This window comes from Eleutherodactylus coqui, chromosome 5, assembly GCF_035609145.1.
Source record: "Eleutherodactylus coqui strain aEleCoq1 chromosome 5, aEleCoq1.hap1, whole genome shotgun sequence".
In the NCBI taxonomy this organism is placed as follows: Eukaryota; Metazoa; Chordata; class Amphibia; order Anura; family Eleutherodactylidae; genus Eleutherodactylus; species Eleutherodactylus coqui.
The window spans coordinates 47,311,611-47,336,069 of NC_089841.1; the positions used below are offsets into that span (position 1 = coordinate 47,311,611).

Genomic DNA, 24,459 nt, shown 5'->3' on the forward strand with positions numbered 1-24,459 from the left:
ATCCCGCGCTAGCCGGCAGCCCATTGCTTTCAATGGAGCCGGCTGTATTGCCGGCTCCATTGAATTCAATGGTCAATGCTCGTTTAATCGAGATGAGCATCGCGTGGTGCTCGTCTCGAGTAACGAGCATCTCGAGCACCCTAATACTCGAACGAGCATCAAGCTCGGACGAGTATGCTCGCTCATCTCTAGTTATAATCACTAATGACTTAAGAAGGGTCAGGAAGGAATTATTCTCCTTAAATGGAGAAAATTTTTTTTTTTTCCTGCCTTCCTCTGGAGCAACAGGCTTAACCGGATGGACAAATGTCTTTTTTCAGCCTTACATACTAGATTACTTTTTACACATAATTTTTTGATGGATTTATTACATTTTTTTTTTGGAGACAGGGTGACCAAAGAAAGTGCAATTCTGGTGTTGCGTATTTTTTTTTTTCCCCGGTGAGATTTACCATGCAGGATAAATAATTATTTTGAAAGATCAGACTTTTATGGATGCAGCAATACCAAATATGCATTTGATTTTTTTTATTATACATATAACAAAGGAGGGTGTTAAACTTTCATTAACTTATTTTTTCTAAATGATTGATAAAACTTTTATTTTCTTCTTTTTTTTTTTTTAGTCTACACAGGGAATTTGAACTTGCAATAGTTTGATCGTAGTGCCCAATTACTTCAACAGTATCATGCCGGGCCACTGCACCAAAGGCTGAGATTTGAGTCTTGTAGTGCACCACAATCTCTTCACAGCAGCTGATTGGCAGAGGTGCCAAATGTTGGAACCTGAGGATTAGGTAATCAGTATCATGGTACTGGAAAAGCCTTTAAGGTCAGTCCGCTAAAGCAAAAGCATTTACAGTGATTCTATGGATGAGTTGTGTACACAGACAACTATGAATGAAGCTCATCAATGAAGCCAAAGTAGGGAGATGCTGACCAAACACCTTAAAGGGGTTGTCCCGCATAAGCAAGTGCAGTTATGCCCTTCTGTATGGCCATATTAATGCCCTTTGTAATATACATTGTGCATTAAATATTGGCCATACAGAAGTTATACACTTACCCCCTCCGATGCTGGCGTCCCCGTCTCCATGGCGATGACTGAAGCCGCCTGCTCTGGTCGCCGAAACAGTCGCGCTTGCGCAGAGAAAAATCATCTCCTGATGGCTCCAGGCTCACGAGCTGCATCCTGGCTCCTCCCCCTTTTCAGCGTCATCGCGTAGCTCCGCCCCTGTCACGTGGTGCCGATCAGCCAATGAGGTTGCTGTAATCGGCAGTGGAGCTCAGACTGGAGAAGAACATCCACGGTGCACCATGGGAGAAGACCCACAGTGCACCATGGGAGAAGACCAGCGGTGCACCTTGGGAAATGACGGTGGCCATCTTGGAAGAAGATTTTTATAACTTCATGAAACAGCTTCATGGTGAGTAGAAACGCTCTAAAAAAACGATTTACATGGGTAGTTTGTAATGCTTGCTTAACATGGGGGACTGGGGTGTGAAACATTTTTCGTTTTGGCCGCGGGACAACCCCTTTAAATGGGTAGTCTGACATAAGAGGAAAGGACTTACTGTGCCATGCAATACCGGGCACAGCTAGTGGCGCTCTTTCTGGAAAAAGTAGACCTCTTGTTATGAATCCTGAAGAACCCATTTAAGTCTTCCAATAATTGGGCAAACAGCAGGCTAATGAACAGCTTCCAGTTGTACCAACCTGTAGCTTCTCCTGTAACTCCTTGTTTAGCAGTGTTAGGGTGGCCACCTTTGCTTGCAGCTGTGAGAGTGTATCCTGTTGCTCGGTCTCGGAGCTTACATCCAATAAGCTATCTTCTAAAAAGTGAGAATTACCAGAAGGATTAATTTCCCCAGTGGAAAGCCAACAAAATACAAGGTAGCAAAAGGAATAATGCACTAATGAAACGAAATCCACAACACATTATTATAGGAACTCGGGTCCTTGGGTTGCACATTTCTCTTCAAACTTTTCTTATGTATGCTCAAGAAGGATAAGGGACAACCAATATGGCCGCTATTGCAGCTCCCATAACTACTATAGATATATCTTTGCAAATGTAACCCCTTAGTGACCGCCAATACACCTTTTGACGGCCTGTGCAGAAGGCGTATCAGCGATTGTGCAGCAATCTCTCTTCGTACATCGCGGGTGCCAGATGTTTCTTACAGCCGACACCTGGTGGCAACAGCTCCCATAAGCCGTGTAGCTCATCGGAGCTGTTAACCCTTTAAATGCCTCGAACGATGTTCATGGGTCCTGTGTACCCCCCCGCAATTAGATCGCAGTGAGCCGTGTGGGTGTCATGGCAGCTGGGGGCCTTCTGAAAGGCCCCAGGGCTGTCATGGCAGGATGCCTATCAAGCCATCCTCGTGGGGTGGCTTGGTGGCTTGATAGACTGCCTGTCCGATCGCAGTATGATGTAATGCTATCGCATTACATCATACTGCAGGAGCGATCAAAGCATTGCAAGTTGTTGTCCCCTATGGGGACTTAAAAAAAAAAAGTTAAAATAAGATCAATAAAGTTACTAATTATTTAAAAAAAAAGTAATAAAAAAAAAACAAACAACCCTTTTGTCATAGTTCTAATAAAAGAATCTAAATAATAAAACAAAAATACATCTTTGGTATCGCCGCGTCCATAAAAGTCTGGTCTATCAAACTAATGCATTATTTACCCCGCACAATGAACATCGTCAGAATAAAAAAAATAAAGAACGCCAGATATGCACTTTTTGGTCACCCTGTCTTTAAAAAAAAAATGTAATAAAAAGCGATCAAAAAGTCATATGTACTAGAATGGTACCATTGGAAAGTGAAGGACGTCTCGAAAAAAACGAGCCCTCGCACAACTATGTTGATTGAAAAATAAAAAAGTTATTGTGCGCAGAAGATGGCGTCAAAATAATTTAAAAAAATTAAATATATCTTTGAAAAAAATACATGTAGTACAGTAAAAAATAAAATAAACAAAAACTGTACAAGTTTGGGATTGTAGTAATCGCACTGACCCATAGAATAAAGTTATCATGTCATTTTTGTTGCAGTTTTTGCAAGACTCACCGAAAAATGGCGGAATTTCATTTTTTCCCTCTCTTTCCATTTAGAATTTTTAAAAGGTTTTGCAGTACATTATATGGTACATTAAATAGCACCATTGAAAAATACAACTCGTACCTCAAAAAACAAGCCCTCATACAGCGACATCAACGGATAAATAAAGGAATATGTAAGTGGATGGCACGCGAGCTATATCTGCACCAATATTCTGCCGCAATTGCCAAGATTGGAGTTATGTCACATCACGGATGTTTAATCTCTTAGGCCTCATGTCCACGGGCAAAAGAAGGATTAAAATCCGCAGCGGATTTTAACTCTTCTCCCGCGCGCGGATCCGCACCCCATAGGGATGCATTGACCACCCGCGGGTAGATAAATACCCGCGGATGGTCAATAAAAGTGATTTAAAAAAAAAATGGAGCATGAAAAAATCTGGACCATGCTCCATTTTCATGCGGGAGACCTAAAATAGGAATTTAAAAGAATTTACCCATCCGGAGCGGACCAGGAAGGTCTTCTCTTCCTCACGGCCGCATCTTTCTTGCTTCGGCTCGGCGGATGTGCCTGGCGCATGCGCGCGGCACGTCGGCGACGTGCCGCAGCCGTGACGAGTTCATCCGCCGGCCGAAAAAGAAGATCCGGCCGTGAGGAAGAGAAGACTTTCCCGAACCGCTCCGGATGGGTAAATTCTTTTAAATTCCTATTTTCAGCGCTCATGTCCGCGGGGCAGGAGGGACCCGCTGCAGATTCTCCATGTAGAATCCGTAGCGGGCCTGATTTTCCCCGTGGACATGAGGCCTTAGATGCTGCAGGAGTTTAACAGAGAGAGAGGGGACCATCTGTCACTATTGGCGCCCCAAGTTGCAGGATGTTGATGGGATACAATTGCAGCCAATGGTGTAGCAAAAGGCCACCCGGTGTGCCATATGTGAAAGCCCATTCATATTAAAGGCGCTGTCTGGTTGCTGGAGGACTTTTTAATTATAGGCCCAAATGTGTGAAAATAAAAAAAAGTATGTGTACTTACCGGTCCTCTGCCTGGTGATCCAGCGGTGACCTATGGTGCTCCTGGTCTTTGTGGTGGAATGGATACCACCTGACCGCTGTAGTCAATCAGTAGCTGCAACAGTCACATGTCCTATTCCTGGCATCACTGCTCAGATGCCAGGAGAATGACAGCTGACTGCTGAAGTCTCTGATTGGCTGCCACAGTCACATGGTATATATTCCACAATTAAGAATGGGAGGACTGTGGGGCTGCAGTGCTGGATCGCTGGGGCAGAGGACGGGTAAGTACAGATGCTTTCATTATTTTAGCACATTTGGATCCATAATGAAAAAATCATCCAGCAAACACACGACGCCTTTAAGTATCCTGAAGCATTATGTAAGTGATCAAAGCATTGGAATTTCTAGTCCTCTAGGGGAACAGAAGAGAAAACTGAAACTAAGAGCAATAAAGTTTAATAGTATAAAAAGTTTCTACCTAAAAAACAAAACTTTTTTTTTCATGAAACAAAACCTTTTATTTTGTAGATATAGGACTGTCCGGTCCTGCTGCAATCATAACAATGGCTAGGAAAGAGAGAACACCTTATAAGCCGCAGCATGCAGGATGTGAAACACAAATGAAAAAAAAAAATAGCCGAATTGTTGTATTCTTTCCATTTTGCCACAAAAAATGAATACAAAGTAAATAACTGTATGTATCCCATCCTGCAAAAAAAGCCTCAGAGTTACAGTGATTGAAAAATAAAAAACAATTAATGGCCTCTGGATGCATGGGCTCAGAAGGATTCTTCTTCTATAAAATATGCTTAAGGACGCATTCAGACGATGTATATCGGCTGGGTTTTCACACCGGCCGATATACGTTGCCTCTCTCTGCAGGGGGGGGGGGGGGGGAGGCTGGAAGAGTTGGGAGCAGTGCTCTGGGCACCCGCCCCCTCTCTGCCTCCTCTCCGCCCCTCTGCATTATTTGCAATGGGGAGAGGCGGGACGGGGGTGGGGCTAATTCTCGGAACTTAGCCATGCCCCCGTCCCGCCTCCTTTCATTGCAAATAGTGCAGAGGGGCGGAGAGGAGGCAGAGAGGGGGCGGGAGCTCAGTTCCTGCTCCCGGCTCTTCCATCCCCCCCCCGATGAGGGCACCGCCGATATACGGTCATCTGAATAAAGCCTTATTCAGTTAAAGTACTAAACCTAAAAAAAAAAAAACTATATATATTTGGTATCAACATAACCATACTGATCTACAGAATAAAGTGATCATGGTTTCTATATTGGATGGCATAGAAATGCAAAAGACAAAAGTGGAATTGCTCTTTCTTTCCATCTTACCCCAGAAATTGTTAAAAGTGAACTCAATAAAAATGAAAAAAATAAAAGCTCCGTCTCTTGGAATGCAGTTCAGAACAAATTAAATTTTGGCCCTGAAGAGATTTTCAGATTTTATGTAAATAAAGCTTAATCCCCAAATAAAGGAACAACTCTGCAACTTTCCAATATACTTTATGCATGAATTCCTCTCAATTTTTCTAGATCTCGGTATGCTCTGTATATCAAGACTCTTGTTTCCATTTAGTGGCAGTAAGCCTGTACATAGCTAGTCCTGCTCTCAGCTGAGAAGTGGATGTAATTGTATGCAGCATAGACAATGCTCTGTGAGCTAAACAGCCCGGACTCCAGACTGATACATTGTACATAGCTAGTCCTGCTCTCAGCTGAGAAGTGGATACAATTGTATCCAGTGTAGACAATGCTCTGTGAGCTAGACACATCAGAAGCAGCTGCAGAAACTTCTTTGCTAGTTGGCTACAAATGTATCATTCTGGAGTTCAGGCTGTTTAAAGCCCCATTTAGATGAGACGAACTGTCAGGTAAACAATGCCTATAAGTCTATTAGAAAGTTATACAACTTTTCATTTATACTCTCAGTATATGCCCCACACCGTTACCAGTTGGCAGTGACATCCCGGCCCCAGCTACTTTAGCACCGATGACCCGGCCACGTTGAAAGCCACTCAGATCCCTGGATGTTCCCATCTAATGTGGATTCACACTGAAACTGATCCATGGAAAACTTGTCACGTGGTTTTATGCTACACGCCGGGGTCATGACACTAATTTCCATCCAGGGAAGGGCCAAAAGATTTGGAGGTTCTAATAAAGGGGTCATTCAGTGTAGATGTCACTTCTACATATGTGTACCTGCATACTATATACCTTCACATAATCATCAGTAGTGAAGAGACCAAAGATATCAGAGATGGCTGTCAGCACAGAGCAGATCTGGGGTCTTATCGGTGGGCTTACCTGTGCTGTCACTCAGCCGGTCTTTGTGATCTCGCTTGTAAGATGAATTTTCGTCCTGAAAGAAGACGAGACAATAAAGCGTGAGTGAGCTGCAGCTATACAAGTAATAGTCAGTCTGTGTATTCCACAGATCTCTGTGTACATAGCAAGTCTATAGATGGCCGGGTATACAGCATAGGAAAGTAGAAACACTGCATCCTTTGGCTAAGGGTACATTCACCTGCAGCCCCCAAGATATACCCCTTGTTGAAAAATAAAAAAGTATCCCACCTGTATCTCAGCTTTCTGGACCCCTGTGAGTGTGACATGAGGGGCTGGACTATTAGGTATACAGTTCCCTTACATATCAGCGATACACATTACCTTGCTATTTTCTGAAAAGAAAACCTCTCCTTTGGCTGATGGAGGGGTGGACGTTGATGACAACGGGGACGATACGTCACTTAGCTGTAATGACAAGAAGTGGTTTATTAGTAACATACACATATATCTCTGAGGCTCGAAGAGGGGCACGGGGGCATTTTTGAAACTTTAGAAGTTTCCAAATATATTACAACGGGTGAGCGCCACAGCCTCCTCTTTGGCCTGTGACATCACGCCCAACGGTCACATGACCTATATCCAACTTAACCCCATTCAAGTGAATTTGACTCAGCTGTAATAACAGACACAGCTACTATGTACATATACGGCTCTGTGCCTTGTATACATTGCAAAGGCCACAGAACTCAGCCCCTTCAGTCAGATGATCAGCAGTACTGCTAATCAGACCTCTACTGATCTGATATAGATCAGCTATTCCAAGGATGAACGAGGCATATTAAGGTCCCAGAAAGCCCCTTTAAAGGGGTGTAACCGGGATTTCAATATAGGTAAAGGTCCAATTCATGGTCCCCTTGTAGATAAAATAAGTGAAAGGGCCATGGTGCTCCAGTAAAGGCCACACCGTCTTTATTGTTTATCAGACAGCTCCATACAGACTGTTGTGGATAGGCCAGGTACTGCAGCTCAGTCACACACAGTATGTTTACACAATGCAGGAATGCTGCAGATTTTTCAGAGCAGAATTGGCTGACATAAATCTGCAGCATTTTACTTTTTTTTTTAAGCATTATGGATGCATTTTCAAGAAATCCAATATGCATGCGGTGGAAAAATCTGCAGCACCGAATGACCTGCTCTGTGGATTTTTAATTTGCAGCATATCTATTTATGCTGCAGATTTTCACCTCCTCAAAAGAGGTGGTGAAATCCACGGCGAGCCTGCAGCATTTCAGCATCAAATCCGCTGTACCATTTGGGGTAGATTATGCCGCTGTAGGTTTTCTGCTGCAAAAAATCAGTAACATGTGAATACACCCTTAAAGGGTCTCTAAAAGGCTATCCTCAGGATGGGTCATCAGTGGTTGTTCAAAAAGAGTCTGGTGCTCAGGATCCCAGCCAATCAGCTCGCGGCCAAGCAGATAGCTACTGTCAATATCGCAGTGGCCCGGTTTTATACTGCAGGCAAAGCTGCCGTTGAACTCAATGGGGGTACCAAATCTGACCGCTGCAATACAGACAGCGCTATCTGGTTCTAGCGATATTCAAACTGACAGTAGTGCTGGGAATCAGCTGATCAGTGGGGATCCCAAGCTCTGGATTCACGCTAATCAACTATTGATGTCTTATCCTCAGGATGGGTCATCAATAGTAAAGGTCCTGCAGAAACAGGAATGAGCAGCAGTGACTGTAGTACCTTATACAGCCAGAACCATATGTACGACGCTATGCCTCGTAAACAATGAAAGGGTCATGGCACTAACTGTAGAGCTGCAGCTCCGTTATTCTGCCGATTGGTGGGGATGTCAGGAGTATATTAAAATCCAGAAAAAACGCTTTAATATAGAGATGCTTGTATTGACTTTGACAACTCTCTGTCTTTTTAGGACAATGCCCCAAAGACAATACTGCCCACCAAGGAAACAAAGCCAGAAGTGTTGTCATGGAGACAGAAGTGCCTTTCATAGGTGGCCGATGCAGGAATGAAGTTTACATAAAACTTTTTGGAGGGAGTTCTTCTACCAAACATGAACTTCTTTTTTTTTAACACATTATAACAAGTCAGCACACATCATATAACATGTATACAGATCATGTATTGCAGTTACCTGTAGAGGGCTGATAGGAGGAGGAGGCGGAGCTTTGCGTTTTTTGGGGGTCCCACTTCTGTCTGAGCTTAATCTAGTGACTTGATCATGCTGGAAGTTTTATAGGCCAGAAAAATTGAGCTGTTAGTTGGGTTAGTAGAAACCGAGCAAGACTTATCTATATCGTTATACAACTATGCAAAGAGCCGACTACTGACTAACGTGTAACAAGGGATATGATGAAGAACACTACAGAGGAAGGGGATGGTGGGGTGTGCTGCGTACATGCGTTATTATTCTTACTCTACATGCGATATATAGACATCATCTACATGTTCTACTAAACCAGGCGGGAAAGAGTCAGGGCACTGAATGTCATCACTGGAAATTCTACATAGATTTACCATAGATTAAGCTTAGATTACGGAAAGATCAGCTTTTAATATCAAACGTTATCCTTTAAAGATTGTGAAGATCCACAGAGATCTTATAATAGAGAGCTATAGTACTATAATAGTCAGCAACGGCCTCTGGTTCAAGCTACAAAAGTGTGGCATGACCATATACAACATTTGAATCCCAAATCACAGGACATTTCCAGAGCAGCTGTCATGTCCTCACGTCAGCGGGGCCGGCTATATAACTTTGCAGCCACGACCCCCCTTACTCTATTGTAGCCTTTTGTTTGTTAATATTCATCCCCTATTCCTCCATACCGCCTCTTCTTAGATTTGGCTATATGAATGTTTCCAGTGGGCAATCATCATTGCTCACTGTCAATCAAATCTGAGGTTTCCCATTGACAGTGAGTGATAAAAACCGCCCACTTGACACTTTCAAAGTGTCAGGAGACAAACAGAGCAGTTGCTGTAAAGCTATGCAGCTGACCCTGCTGACATGACAGTTTCTCTTTTACATCCTCTCCTTGCAATTTGGGAGCTCCTTTAAATAGTTAAAACCATGCATTTTTTATATTAATTAGGAAAAACTCTGTCCTGGTTTGCAGGACTATCTAGTGAAGATCAGGACGGTTGACAATCATACAACTGCACCCCTGAGTATTATGTTCAATACTGCTTGAGGACTTAGTCACATGGGCGCATCGGCGCTCGTTCACGGCGCTGATGCGCCTGTGTGACTGAGCTCTTACTGCAGGAAGAAGACGGCTGTACTTCAGGACGGGTGACTCCCTGCAGCGCCGAAGAAAGAGCACATGACCAGCAATGAAGCCGGTCACATGTTCCTTCTTCCGGCGCTGCAGAGAGACATCCGTCCTGAAGTGCGTCCGTCTTCTTTCTGCAGTAACTTAGGCGCCGATGCGCCCGTGTGACTAAGCCCTGAAACTCATTTAATATGTAAGCTCTGCTCATTTCTGCAGACATTGTAATGTAGTGCCCTGCTAGGACCTTCCACCTCATTGTCCCCCTGAATTTATTGGTGTAAAGGTACAGTCATTTCTGCGCAGTGCGGTCTTTTTGGTCTTTCTCTGTACACGTTTTGCTCTGTACACAGCTTCATGGATAAATAAGGAATGTATCAAAGGGACCTTTCGAAATTTTGTCTGTCCTTTGCACTGTTGCCGTTCATATCTGCCGATTCCCAAGCGGTGATTTTAGTCTTACAAGATGGTTGTCACAATCTTCTGACTATGTAATGCAAACTGTGTGTTAGACCATCAATGCACTCCACCTGCTCTCTGCCTGACTAACACTGCTAGTGATCAGTGCTGGCCAATTAGAGAACAGAATGAAGTGCCTGGGACTACCAATGCACAATGTACATTAGGTAGTTAGAAGATTGCAGTGGCCTCTTAGAAGCCTGAAAATAGGAAATAGAAATCAGCAGTTCTGAGGGACAAAGGAACAGAGGACGGACAGTAGGTAATATAGCAACTTCTCTCTGGTACCTGGACAATATTTTGTCCTAGGGCCACAGGACTGAACTTTAGGTTGAACCCTCCGGTCAACTGTAAGTTAAACTTTAGGCCCTCAAGCAGGAAACTCCCATTCTACCTAGATGCAGTTGGGCCGGCCACCCCTGTGCGTTATCTTAATATAGCTTGACACTTGATCCTTGTGTAAGCTCCACTTCTCTCTGCAGACATTGTAATGTAGTGCCCTGCCAGGACCTTCCACCTCAATGTCCACCTGCATTTATTGCTGTGCATTCCTGTGCGGTGTAGTCTTTTTTTGTCTATCTCTTTATAGAGGCCTTGCTGTATACAGTGGAAAGCATAAGTAATCACATAGGCCTGTTATTTGAGAAAGGAGACCAAAAGAACACATACTAACAAGAGATCTGAAGGAAAAGCATTAATCTCTGGACAACAAGACGTCAGACACTTACTGCGCAGGTGCATTCTGGAATAGTGTGAACTAGTCCTTTTTTAGTCGGAGGTATAGTTTAAGTATTAACTCCATGTGTCCCAACCTATAGGGCATGGCAGACGATATATCACTATACCCATATATACGTTACTGCAATGAGTGCCCCACTCCCTCTGCTTCCATATATATATATAATGGTTAAGATTGTGCAGAACTAATGAGGAGTGAGAAAAAGCAAGGAAAAGAGGTGATTTCTGGCATGTAATACCGGTACCTGAAATGACTTGGTTGGACTTTTCACTCCTGTATGAGAAAAGACAGAAAACATGAAATTAGGATTAGGATCTTGCAAAGGTTTAATGTACCTATATGCATACATCTCAACATTTGCATCCCCGTTCACGGGGAACTTTAAAGCCATGTCCTGTTCCTCCCAGGAACACCCACAAAATATACCAGTAAGGACCAAATCATGCAAATTAGCATATGCCCCGCCTACTTTGAGGCTTGTTTCTCTAGATAACCCCTTGAAACACAGGATCTGTTGGGAGGTATGCCTACATAGTCGTCATTATAGCTTCTTCTATTGGGGTTGTCACCAAACCTCACCAGACTCATGGATGTTAGACATACTTGTTCAGCTGCCCTATTACTACATACATAGACAGATCTGCCTATCATGCCGATAGAAAAGCTGATTAACAACCCGAGTGGAAGCTGTGCTAGTAGCCATATTGGTAGTCCCCCATGCTTCCAAGAGAAATATAGAACTAGTAAGTAGCGGTGTATAATTTTTTAAAGAGGTTGTTCAAGTAAAGAAAAACACGTCTGCTTTCTTCCAGAAACAGTGCCACACATGTCCACAGGTTGTGTGCGGTACTGCAGCTGAGCTCCATTGATGTGAATAGGGCTGAGCTGTAATTCCACAAACAACCTGTGGAAAGTGTGGTGCTATTTCTGGAAGAAAGCAGACATGTTTTTTGTATCCTAGAAAACCCCTTTAATTTACACTGTGTTAACAGAAGTATTGGGACCCCCAGCAATCCTGCGCTGTCAGGTGAAGGGGATATGCAAATTGGATGTGTGAGCATTAGGTATAAAGGAAAGTATCACACATCATATCCCAGTACAGAAACCATCAGATGCCACCAGGTGTAGAGCTGACAATGGGGTACTGACAATCAGTAAGGGACATCGCAGCACTTTTGGACCTTCCAAAGTCTGTTGTCGGCAATGTTTTTTTTCGAAATAGAAATCATCCGGTGTGTGCGGTGCGGCCACGTTCATGGAAATCTTATAAACTGAAAGGAAGTGGACAACGAAGCCTTGTAGGAGTTGTGAAGACATCACATACATCGTCTGCCCTCACTCAGAAGGTCTCACAGGCCACTGGAACATGCATTAGCAACAGAACCATCCGTAGGGAACTGCATGTGAGGGGTTCATAGAATGGTAGAGTTGGAAGGGACCTCCCGGGTCATCGGGTCCAACCCCCTGCTCAGTGCAGGATTCACTAAATCATCCCAGACAGATATTTGTCCAGCCTTTGTTTGAACACTTCAATTAAAGGAGAACTCACCACCTCCTGTGGCAACCTGTTCCACTAATTGATCACCCTCACTGTCAAAGTTTTTTGTAATATCCAATTTGTGTCTCCTCCCTTTCAATTTCATCCCATTGCTTCTAGTCTTTCCTTGTACAGATGAGAATAGGGCTGATCCCTCTGCACTGTGACAGCCCTTCAGATATTTGTAGACCACTGTTAAGTCTCCTCTCAGCCTTCTTTTTTGCAAGCTAAACATTCCCAGAGCCTTTAACCGTTCCATGGGTTACCATGGACGAGCGGCGGCACACAACATCACAGCAGTAAATGCACGGCAGCGCCTGTGATGGGGCTTGCAGCGTTGGATCGTATCAGTGAACAGTGAAGTTTGGAGGAGGTTCTGGACTAGGGACATTGGTTGTAGTGAAGCCCACCCTCAACACCAATGGGTACAGAGACATTCCGCACAATGTGACATTACCTTCCCTGTCACAATACTTTGGTACAGCTCCGTGTCTCTAGATCCATGACCAAGCACCATGTCATACAGCACACAGGGTTGAGGAGCAGAAAGTCTGGAAACTTCATTGGCTGGCCCAAAGTCTGGATTCCAATCCCATCGAGCCTCTTGGGATGAACGAGAACGTCATATCTGTGCACGCCCAACACACGCATCATACCCCACATCACTATCTGAAGCTCTCCTGAAGGAATGGAGGCAACTCCCTCCTTACATCTATGGGTATTTGGTGGAAAGTGGCCTAGGAGGGTTACTGCAGTCACTGAGGCCAAAGGCTGCCCAACACCGTAATGCAAAATGTGAATAAAATCGAATTTAAATCACCTTCTATGTACGCCTCAATGATTTTATCAACAGTGTATATCGGGAGGAAACACTCTACATATATATACTATAAAATGACATACCATGGTGGCTTGTCTTTGACAGAAGAAGGCTGAGGATGTGCGGGTTTGCTGACAATCTGGCATAATGGAGAGCATCATGGCCAAGGGCATCAGATACTGATAAATTGGCTCCGCACTGCACCAAGGCATCCACCATGTTGAAGTGACCGGCTTCACACGCTAACATCAGAGGAGTCCTGAGAGATACAAGTTATAAAGGTTATACACGTGAGGTCCTACACTTATCCCATTCACTGTCGTGACTTAACCCTTTCCAATCAATGTCTGATGTCTGAAGACATTATGATTTGAGGCTGTACAGCTCCGATGTTGGAAGACGTCCGTTGGGGTTCTCTTACTGTATATTGCCAGCCTCTCTGCTGTCGGAGCCTATCTAACGTGTCACCTCATGCAGTACTAGCTTTAGCCAGCATATAGCGCCGTTGTATAACAGCAGAAAAAGAGTAAACCCCCTAGGAAAACCAGGATACAAATTAGATTGGAAAGGGTTAATGCCAGTCGTGATTGATTAGTCTCCTGAAATGCTGTGCTCTCCATATCATCTGCTTATGACTAGAATCAATCAGCCCTGAACAGACTTGTAATAATCCACTAAAGTTTGCCATAGACATACTTACAGATTTTTTTTTCTGTGTATCCCATCAATCTTTAGGATTCACAGGTAATCATGTCTATAGAGACAGCCCCCCCAATGCCTAAGCCAATAAAGTGGCCGAGCACTTTTACCATGGAGGACCTCACATGCTTTTTCATTAAAACTACAGTCCATTGATTTCAATGGGAACTGTGTAATGCCTCATTTCTCCTGTGGTGGAGCTGTAGGAGAAATGAACACTTCATGACAGATTTCCACCACAGATTGCAGCTGATTTATGAGGATCCCAACAGCAGGACAAATTGTGATCAGTTGGAGAATCCTAACAAATAGGAATTATCTAAATAAATTCCCTTTAATGTGGACATAAACATATGGCTGACTTATCATATTTAAAGGGTTAGTCCACCGAAATGAAGTTCTTCCCCATCTACAGGATACCGGATAACTAGCTGATTATTGGTGGTTCGACCAACTGAGACCCCCGCCGATTGGGAAGACAGAGGTCCAAAGCATTACTGAATGAATGGAGTGATAGTCCCACATGCACACCACTGCTCCATTCATTTAAGTGAGTGTTTCTCAACTCCAGTCCTCAGGGACCCCCAACAGGTCATGTTTTCTGGATTTCCTTAGTATTGCACAGGTGATGTAATGATTGTCGGTGCCTCAGACATTGCCACATGTGTTCTTACTATAGGATATCCTGAAAACATGACCTGTTGGGGGTCCTGAGGACTGGAGTTGAGAAACACTGATTTAAGTGGAACCACCGAGAATGGCAGAGCACTTGAACTCCGCAATCTCTGGCTGTCCCATTGTAATGGAGTTCTAAGGTGCATGTGTGACAACCACTCCATTCATTTGGGAGCCTTTGGGACCCCAGTTCTGGCAATTGTTGGGGATTCCAGTGGTCGGACCGCCAATGTTAAGCTAGTTATACCCTTTCTTGTGCATAAGGGGTAACTTCATCTTGTGGGATAACCCCTTAAATTCTCCCACGAAGGCTGCATTTACATGGGTGAATATCCATTGCAAGCTTTGTGCATGGCGAGACACACAAAACACGCATGGAATTAGAAACCAATGGTCTATATACATGTACAATTTTCCTGCGAGACAGAAAAAATGGAGCTATTTTGGGTGGATTCTGTTTAAGAATTGCCCATTCTTCCCTATGGGAAGGAAAGAAAAAAAAAAATCGTGCTTGCATGTACATGTTAGTTTCATGCGAGGTCGATTTTCTGTTTTTACTATTGGAACAACATGCAATTTTCATGTATGCCATGACTTTCTGTCCGACTGCTGGGGTTGCAGGGCTGCTTTAGCAGTTCCACCCACTGAATGTGCAAGGAACTGCAGAACGGCCCCATTCACATAAGATTCTCAGGCTTGGGGTTTTGAGACTCACATAAAGACCCCCGATATGACATTTAGTGCACAGAACCAGGTATACAACATTGCGTGCAGAACATGTGAAAGAAAGAAAGACAGAGTTACCGGTGACTGAGCTTTTTAGTAGATAAGGACACAACACAGAATATATGAGGGTTGTTGTATTTAAAGGTAACTTCAAATCCCAAAGAGACAGAAAGGTCGGGGAATATAAAATTATGAGAATGTTTGATTTTCTGAACGCAGATATAAATCTCTCTGAAGGTTTTACGGTGGGCTACATGGTTCAGGGACAGTGGGGGCACCAGGCCTCTGATCCAACATCTATTTAGAGACCATAAAACCTTTAAGGCAAGCTTACATGGGATGACTGTCAGGTGCAAGTCCTACTGCCTGACTATCGCTCCTGTGTCTACACAGGAGTGAGTCATTCAAGTGCATGGAGGCGCAGGGGCTGCAGATCATTCCGGCCACCCTCCTCCATTCACTTAGACATTGAGCGGCTCCGCTTTACACGGGACAATAGTTGCTTCATTTTTACTTTTGCTAAATCCAAGTGACTCTGACAAGTGAACGATTTCTTGCTCAGCGCCCTGTTGGCAGCCGCGTGTACGCGGGACGATTATCACCCAAAATCACTGTTTCCACAGAGAATTTACCTTTACACGCTCATCTGGACTAATTAAGGATTTACTCTCTGGTTCAGCCTGTACTCTGTTAGTTTTAGGCTGGGCTCTCATGGAACAGAAGTCCCGTGGGAAATCTCGCGGCTTGACTGCACCGAAATGCTGCAAGATTTCTGCAGCTCCAAAACCTGCGGGTTTTGGAGCGGTTCGGCTGCCGGCATTCCGTTGCAGCTTTCTCTCCCCGTAGAGAGGAGTGAGGCCGCAACGGAAAAAAAAAAAAGAATCAACATGCTGCGGCTGTCAATTCTGCGCCGCATCGCCAGTTCCACCCGGCTTTGCCGTGACGGATTGGCCGTCCCGTGTGGACAAGGTTTTTTGCAAAATCTCGTCCACGTGGCTGGCTAATCCTGGGATTAGGAGCCACAGGCACACGGCCAAATATCTGACCATTGTCTATGTGTATAGCGTCCCTCACTCTCCACCTCGCCATACCGTGCACATCTCCAGCCCCTTTACCTTCTGTATCACCCCATTATCTGTAGCATGTAAGCTCGTTGGAGCAGGACCCTCACCCGTTTCCATCAGCTGATTACTATGTAACCGTGGTTCTGTAATTTTTGTCTTTCTGTTTTCCCCCTCTCTATGTAAGCGCTGCGGAATATGTTGGCGCTATACAAATAAAGATTATTATTATTATTTGCCGCACAGCAATACCACACGGAATCCGTCCTGTATAAATCCAGCCTTAAAAGCTAATTAATCCCACCATGCTGCTTCTCGTATGTGTGTGTGCGCGTGTGTCTACATACATACATATATATATACACATATATATATATATATATATATATATACACATATATACATATACACACACACACACTTTTATAAGAGAGTGTAGCGATGCTAAGCTATCTCTCCCTCACTCCTCCCTTTGCCGGCTCATCGTGGCATTAGAAGCTCCTATAGAAGGTATATGTATGTGCTATCTTTTCTGGCTGGCCAATTTTATGTGCCGGAGGATCGCCCATCTGAACGAATGCATTGGAATCCTTTGCTTCAGATTCAGATTCCTCCTACATGAGACAACGTGTGTAATCACTGGCAGGGCAATTATCTACGTTATCCGTAAGGCGGCCACAGGAGGGGAATGCAGGACAGGTAGGGGGCTCTTACACCCAACGATTATCGGCCAAAACCCCCCCCAAAAACGCTGAATCGTTTGAATGTGAACTATAATCATTCGGTGTAAATGCAGCCAACGATTGAGCGATAATTTGTTCACTTATCATTCACTTTATACAGGCGGGAAAATAATTGTTGGCTCGTTCGCTAAGCGTCCAGTTTAAACACCGATCATTCAGTCGTTCTCATTCACTGGTACAGCAAACTGAACAGTGAATGAGAACATATTTAAAAAATATGAAAAAAACACTATCTGTTTATAAGCTTACTGCCCGAGCGAACGAGCAAGGTGGCACTTTTGAAAGGGCTGTCGCCCCCCCCCCCCATTTTGACCGATAGTTGGCATGTGTAAAAGTGGGACTGACAGGAGCAAGAACTCGCTCATTAGTCGCTAGTTGCTTCCTTTCATCTTGCTGAAAATGAAGTGCCTAGAGAGCGACTTCTCACTCAGTGTAAACAGGCAGTCATTCATCTACGAACAACTGCCTGTTCACTGTAAATGGAGGAGGCCGGCAGAGATCTCCAGCGGAATTTCCATGCAAACACTCCACAAGGAAAGTGGCAGAAAAGTGGATGAGATTTTCAATATCTCATCCAAACCCATTTGGAAATTGACATGCAGTGTGAACTTTAGCACCGGATAACAAGGCCGTTTCCACCCGTTCTAAAAGGAGTGGGTAAATTCTGCACCAAAATCCACGTTCAAAACTGCATCAAAATCCGCACTGAATGGTACAGTTTTTGGCCGCCTGCAGACGAGCGGGTCGGATCCGGCAGCGAGAAATCTCGCCGCGCGATCCGACCCCAGAGCCTGCAGGGGCGAGCGCGTACTCACCCGCGCCTGACGGCCCCGGCTCTTTGATGTGCCGGCTGCCGCGCAGCCGGCGCATGCGCAGACCGGAGCCGGCGGCCAGGTGAGTGCGTGCCCCGCACAAAATTAGAACATGCCGTGGTTTGTTTGCCGCGCGAGATTTCGCGCGGCCAAACCGCGGCCGTCTGCATAGGAGTGCGTATTGTAATGCACTCCTATGCAGACTTTCAGCGGCGGAAATCCCGCGGGAAATCCCGCGGCGGGATTTCCGCTCGTCTGCAGGCGGCCTTTGAGACAGATTTTCTGCTGCAGATTGTCCGCTGCGGACTTTCCACATGTAGGCCCAATGTCCACAGGTAAATCTGATTTGCAGAATCTGCGCGGGAGATCTACAAATCAAGCCGCCCATAGAGAAGCAAGGGCGCCTGCAAATGGGTTAAAAATGCAGATTCGATTTGTGGAGCTTTTGGTCCAGAAAACAAATTGCAGCTTGCTCCATTTTTGTGCGGCTCCCGCATGGACGGCTTCCGTTGCAGTCAATGGAAGCCGCCCGATCCGCAGCACACCCACAGCCGACACTGTGGGCATGCCGCAAATCTGTGGGAAAGGAGGAGATTTAAAAAAAAATAAAAAAAACTGTACTGCGCATGTCCGACGGCAAGCCATGGGGACCATGCGCAGTACAGCGAACTCGGAAGTGCAGGGATCGGCGTGGATGCTGCTGCCAGGGAATACAGGTAAGCAGGGCTCACTGGCCACGGGCAATGATGGATTCCATATGCAATTCACTGCACGAATCCGCCCCATGCTGTGGACATGAGGCCTAAATCCAGCCCATGTGAACACACCCTTAAAGTACCATTGTCTCACGGCAGGTGAATAACATGGTTGGGGTTAGTATGGCTTTAAGTCACAGCTATAGACTACTTCATAGCACACTTACTTTCCATTCTTATCTGCGATGTTTGCATCAGCTTTATGATCTAAGAGACACTTGCACGCCTCCACGTGGCCTTGTTGAACGGAGATAAGCAGAGGCGTATGACCATCCTGCAAAGATAAAAGTCCAACAATTAAAGCAAAGTCATAAAGGGCCCAAAAATAAGCATCCGGTTTGGAGACAGTTTTGCGGACCTCCATTCAGAGCCGTTGTAAATCTATGCGTCTATTTACATGGCCGTATTCTAAAAACGCATCATGCGCTCCATTTGTCCATTTTTGCCTCTGTATTTGCATTAATTGGTATTATTTTCTACTGGGCAGATATGGATTACACACAATGATAACATACTGATGATATACGCCTGGAATAACATTATTAACCTGTTTGTATTACGGATCCTTATTACAGACGTGTTATGATACGCTTGTCTGATACCAGCCTTAATGTTAGCAGGACACAGGGGCGGGTTATGTTCGTCTCAGTTTTGTCAAAATCTGCATCGAAATCCATGTCAAATTGTGTATCAAAATCTGCACAAATGATGTGGATTGTGACATGGACGTTGGCGCGGATCCACATCAGAATTCGCTGTGTGTGAACGCGCCCCAAGGGTTTTTGTTGTAGATTCGGCGCAGAAAATTCCATGGCAAAAACTCGCCTTGTGAACGCATCTGAACACTGCGGAGGAGGAATTTCCTCTCTCTGGGCTTGCTTCTGGTCCTGTAATAACATTATATCGCACTTCTATGCTGTATTATCAGAAGCTCTGTATTATAAATACCAGATTAAAGGATATTCAATATATCAAATTATTTCGCATTTATGGGAAGTTAATTTTACTGTTTTCCAAATGATGGGTCTTGGAACTCCTCGGTGACGTCTCCCATGTAATAACGTACAGTAGTGGGTATATAACCCCATATATAATTTCTATGGACTAATTTATACTCTCAGAAACCCCAGTGATGGAGCGAAGCCTCGCAGGCCTCATCTGCTCTACGGCGGCTTTGTGGTCACATTTATTAGGTAGGAATAGGATAGAGATCCCACATTATAATTATCACTTGTTACTAGCTGGCGGCCAGAAGGCTACTACAAGGGCTGATTATGTACATGGACTGCAGATCTGTGCATATATCGCGCGGCAAAAGAATACGTTGCTTTCAATATGTCTCTTTACATGAGCGACTTTTCTCTGGTACCGATGGTCCAAGATTGAAATATCGCTGAATGTCCCATTCTTTGGAAGCTCTGCGTCTGAATCGCCCATTATTTCCCACGGCAGCAAAAAAAAATAAAAAAATTGCATCGCACTCGCATGTAGGTGTGATGTGATTTCTCCTATTGGAACAACCTGAGATTTTCATGCAAGTGCGATACGATTTTTATATTTTTCCTATGATTTTCCAGTGAAAATCACATGTTACAGAGATGCGGAAAGTTTTTTTTCTCTTGCAGCAGAAATCTCGGACTGATATAGCACGAGTGCGATTTTTTTTTCTGCCATAGAAAATAATGGAAAGATGGTCAGTAAAAGAAGATATGAGGGAAGATAAGGCTAGGAACACTGAAGAAATGTAAAGACTGAAAGGAAAACTTTAATGCCCAAATAAAGGATCGGCATTTAAAATAAAATCATGGAAAAAATAATCCTCTACAAATAGAAGTCCCGAAGTTACCCCTTCTTTTGTTAAAATGGTCTTCTGCTGGTTATGTCTGGTAGAGGAAAATCTGGTGGACAGCCAATATGGCCGCCATGACGGCTCACCTAAAGTCCAATGACAGATCAGCCTAGCTAGGGAGCAATGCAAAACTAATGTTTGATTTGCCATTCAGACATCTGGTAAAGCCGGCTGATAACCACTGTGAGAGTTTAGTAGCCTCCATGCTGACTGTCTCCCCCTATTTTCCAAGGAAATGTGATAGGTGATAGAAGTCTGATTGGTGGGGGTCCCACCAATCCTGAGGAAGGAGGAATCTCCTCCTCACCTCACCTCCCACAGTAAGGAGGAGCTTGAATGGAACGGCGGCTGAGAGCGTATGCTGCCACTCCATTCATTGCATTGGGACTGCCGGAGATAGCGGAGCGCTTGTATCCTCCCATTTCCAGCAATTCCAGCGAGTTGAATGGAGTGGCATTGTGAATGCTTAATCGCTGCTTCATTCGGACTCCCTCTTACTGTGGGGGGTGCAGTGCGGAAGAGAGTAAGGCACAAGACCCCCTTTCTTGGGAGTGCTGGGATCCCCACCGATCAGACTTTTAAACCGGTCTTGTAGATAGGTGATAAAAGTTGTTTGTGGGATAAAATCTTTAAAGGGGCTTCTCATTAGAACCCCCTCTGTTATATATTCTTCAGGATGGACCCCAGAAAAGGAGCCCGGCACCACACTCTAAGAAAAACTGTCTAAAAGACAGTCTGGTCTTTGTTACCCACAGCAACCAATCACAGCGTAGCTTTCATTTATTAGGGTATTTATATGCGTAGTGTAAATGCTGTGGAATTTCTGCAGCAGGTTCCGCAAAAGACACAGAGACAAAATCTGCACCATTGGTGCGGTTCCTGCAGCTGATGGCAGAAGATACCGCGCTTCCTCTCACTTTGACGTTTTTGTGCTCTTGGCGCTCCCTCCACCGGCCACCCGGCAGCCTCTAGTGAGCATAGCTGATTTTTAGTCATACTGCGCACTGATGGTATCCATACACCCTGTTTTTCACGGTCGTTACCATCAGTTCATCACAAAGTTTAGGTATAACCAGCGAGCAGATTACAGATATGTAGGCCATGAGGTTTTCATCTGATTTCTTTTAGAACTCATTCCTAAATCCAATATGAAGTACATAATCCTGCAGTACAACGCGACCCCGCACTGTTATATAACAGCCGGAGGGATGGCGGTCACATGCGTCCGTGCAGGGGTGTAGAAAATCCAGAACATAACTGGGATTCATTACCTTCTAGGGTGCATATAGGCATTTTTAAAAAACTTAAAGGGGATGTCCTGTTTAGAAAAAACATTTTTATGCATTTTTTGGGGGGGGAAATTTTGACTTAATAAGGGGGTCCTAAAGCAGTACTAACCAGCATGACTCTCTCTGGAGTACTGGTCCTGTTCTATATTACACAGACTACCCATTAATGTGAATGGGCACAGTGTAATGTTCCATTTCCCCTTCGGGGGCACTGCAGGGAGATTAAAAATGTACTGCAAGGTTTCTTCCAGATTACAGTGTATCACTGGGGATACCAGAAGGAGGGCAGTTTTTGCCCTAGTTATTGTTAAGCGACCATTCTAACAAGCAGAGATCAGCCAGAGAACCCTTTCTTTTTGCAGCATTCAACATGTGGGATAAATAATGTGTTAGTTTCAGAGTTCTACAGCATCAATACCAATATGTACGTTTACGTTTTTATGTTCACTTTTTTTTTTTGGGGGGGGGGGGGGGGGGGGCGACAATTTTTTACTTTGTGTATTTTTATGCTTTTGAACATCTGTGCATAATGGCTTGACTTATCTGAAATGTCTAATGGTAGGAGGTCTTTGTTGCCCTTAGCAGCCAATCAGAGCGCAGCTTTAATTTTTCTAGAGCAGTTTAAGAAAAGAAAGCTGATTGGTTGCTATGAGCAGTAAAGACGAATCACACTCCAACCAATCAGAGCTTAGCTTTCATTTCTTATGCTCCGGTAAAATGAAAGCTGTGATTCGCTGCTGTGGGCAACAAGGACGGTCTTACTGGTAGACTGGTGTATCAAATTTATGATGTTCTTACCAAATCTTTGACATTTAGAAGGCATTTGTGATCACATAAGAGCTGCAGCACAGGGACGGAGCCATTCACCGCTGTAAGACAAGACGGTAATTAGAAATAACGTACATATTATACATAAAATCAGAGTCCAATGCGGATTTCTGTAATTATCACATTTTTTGTTCCCATGTTTTACGAAAATCCAAAGTCCTTCCACATTTCTGTCTCCAGCAACCAATACTGATTTACCAGGTGACCACAGAGCGGTGGACTGCAGTCAGGTTGGCATGGACGACTTTATTGGCTTTTCAGCCTCTACAATCCATATTCTAAGGGTAATTGTGCCTTAAAGGCAGGGGCGTAGCTAAAAGCTCAGGGGTCCGGATGCTAGAGTTATACCAGCAAGATCTATATCACTAGATACAGGAGATGCATAACGTATACTGGCTGTACATATATAATTATATACAGGAGATACCCAGGTTATACCAGCATGGTCCATATCACTAGATACAGGAGATGTATAACTTATACCAGCTGTACACATATTATATACAGTATAAACCCAGGTTATACCAGCATGCTCCATATCACTAGATACAGGAGATGTATAACTTATACCAGCTGTACACATATTATATATAGTATAAACCCAGGTGATACCAGCATGCTCCAGATCAGTCACTATATACAGAATCCAGGTCTGCCGTGGCCTGTGATTCCCATGATTAGTAATAATGCATTGCAGTATATAAGTACTGCAATGTATTATCAGAGCGATGGATTGCAGGTGCTCATGTGACTCAGGTGACCACACAGCGGTGGACTGCAGTCAGGCTGGCATGGACGACTTTATTGGCTTTTCAGCCTCTACAATCCATATTCTAAGGGTAATTGTGCCTTAAAGGCAGGGGCGTAGCTAAAAGCTCAGGGGTCCGGACGCTAGAGTTATACCAGCAAGATCTATATCACTAGATACAGGAGATGCATAACGTATACTGGCTGTACATATATAAGTATATACAGGAGATACCCAGGTTATAGCATCATGGTCCATATCACTAGATACAGGAGATGTATAACTTATACCAGCTGTACACATATTATATACAGTATAAACCCAGGTGATACCAGCATGCTCCAGATCAGTCACTATATACAGAATCCAGGTCTGCCGTGGCCTGTGATTCCCATGATTAGTAATAATGCATTGCAGTATATAAGTACTGCAATGTATTATCAGAGCGATGGATTGCAGGTGCTCATCTGCACATTGCTATAAGATCTCTCCTCCCAATTTTAGATTCTCCGTTCATACAATATTTTAAGGGGACAGGTCTGTATGTCATACTGGTATGTGGACATCCTGATGGCAGTATGCTCAGAGGAATGGTGGGGCAACCATCGTGTTCATAGCACCCCTATACAGGCAAGCTGTGTGGTGCGACGAGATGCAATGTTACCATATACTGATGGCAGATCCTGCTGTACAGAGCAAGATGCCAAATAACGAACCATTACCCCACTGCTGCAGCACAAGCACTCCAACTTGTAAGGGAACTTACCGGCATAATGCACACAGGTTCTCCCGAGATTGTCTGCGCCTTCAATTGGACATTTAGCCTAGGAAAAGAATTACATAATTACAGCAACATATATAGACAAGATACAAGATACAGTGTAATTAAGTATACCTCCCTTTTACAAAATTAAGTCCATAAGTTACATTGATGATGAGCCGATCACATGGTGCCCTACTCCTGGGCTTCACAGCAATCAGCTGTAATCAGTGTGGGAACCTGGCTGCAAGTGTTTAATGCCTCCACAGCTCCTCCACAG

General features: G+C 44.3%; 1 protein-coding gene across 2 annotated transcripts in view; it reads right to left on the reverse strand.

Annotated features, from left to right (window-relative positions):
- Nucleotides 1-24,459, reverse strand: part of RAI14 (retinoic acid induced 14) — a 137,743-nt gene that overhangs the window by 10,662 nt on the left and 102,622 nt on the right. Inside the window, exons 6-14 of one of the 2 annotated variants that reach the window (XM_066602462.1) lie at nt 24,186-24,243; nt 22,642-22,712; nt 18,873-18,979; nt 13,318-13,493; nt 11,122-11,150; nt 8,542-8,631; nt 6,755-6,838; nt 6,392-6,446; nt 1,718-1,833 (exon numbers count right to left, since the gene is read on the reverse strand). In XM_066602462.1, the coding sequence (XP_066458559.1) occupies nt 1,718-1,833; nt 6,392-6,446; nt 6,755-6,838; nt 8,542-8,631; nt 11,122-11,150; nt 13,318-13,493; nt 18,873-18,979; nt 22,642-22,712; nt 24,186-24,243 (786 nt within the window). The remainder of the gene's footprint in view (nt 1-1,717; nt 1,834-6,391; nt 6,447-6,754; nt 6,839-8,541; nt 8,632-11,121; nt 11,151-13,317; nt 13,494-18,872; nt 18,980-22,641; nt 22,713-24,185; nt 24,244-24,459) is intronic. The other variant, XM_066602463.1, reaches the window with a different exon arrangement.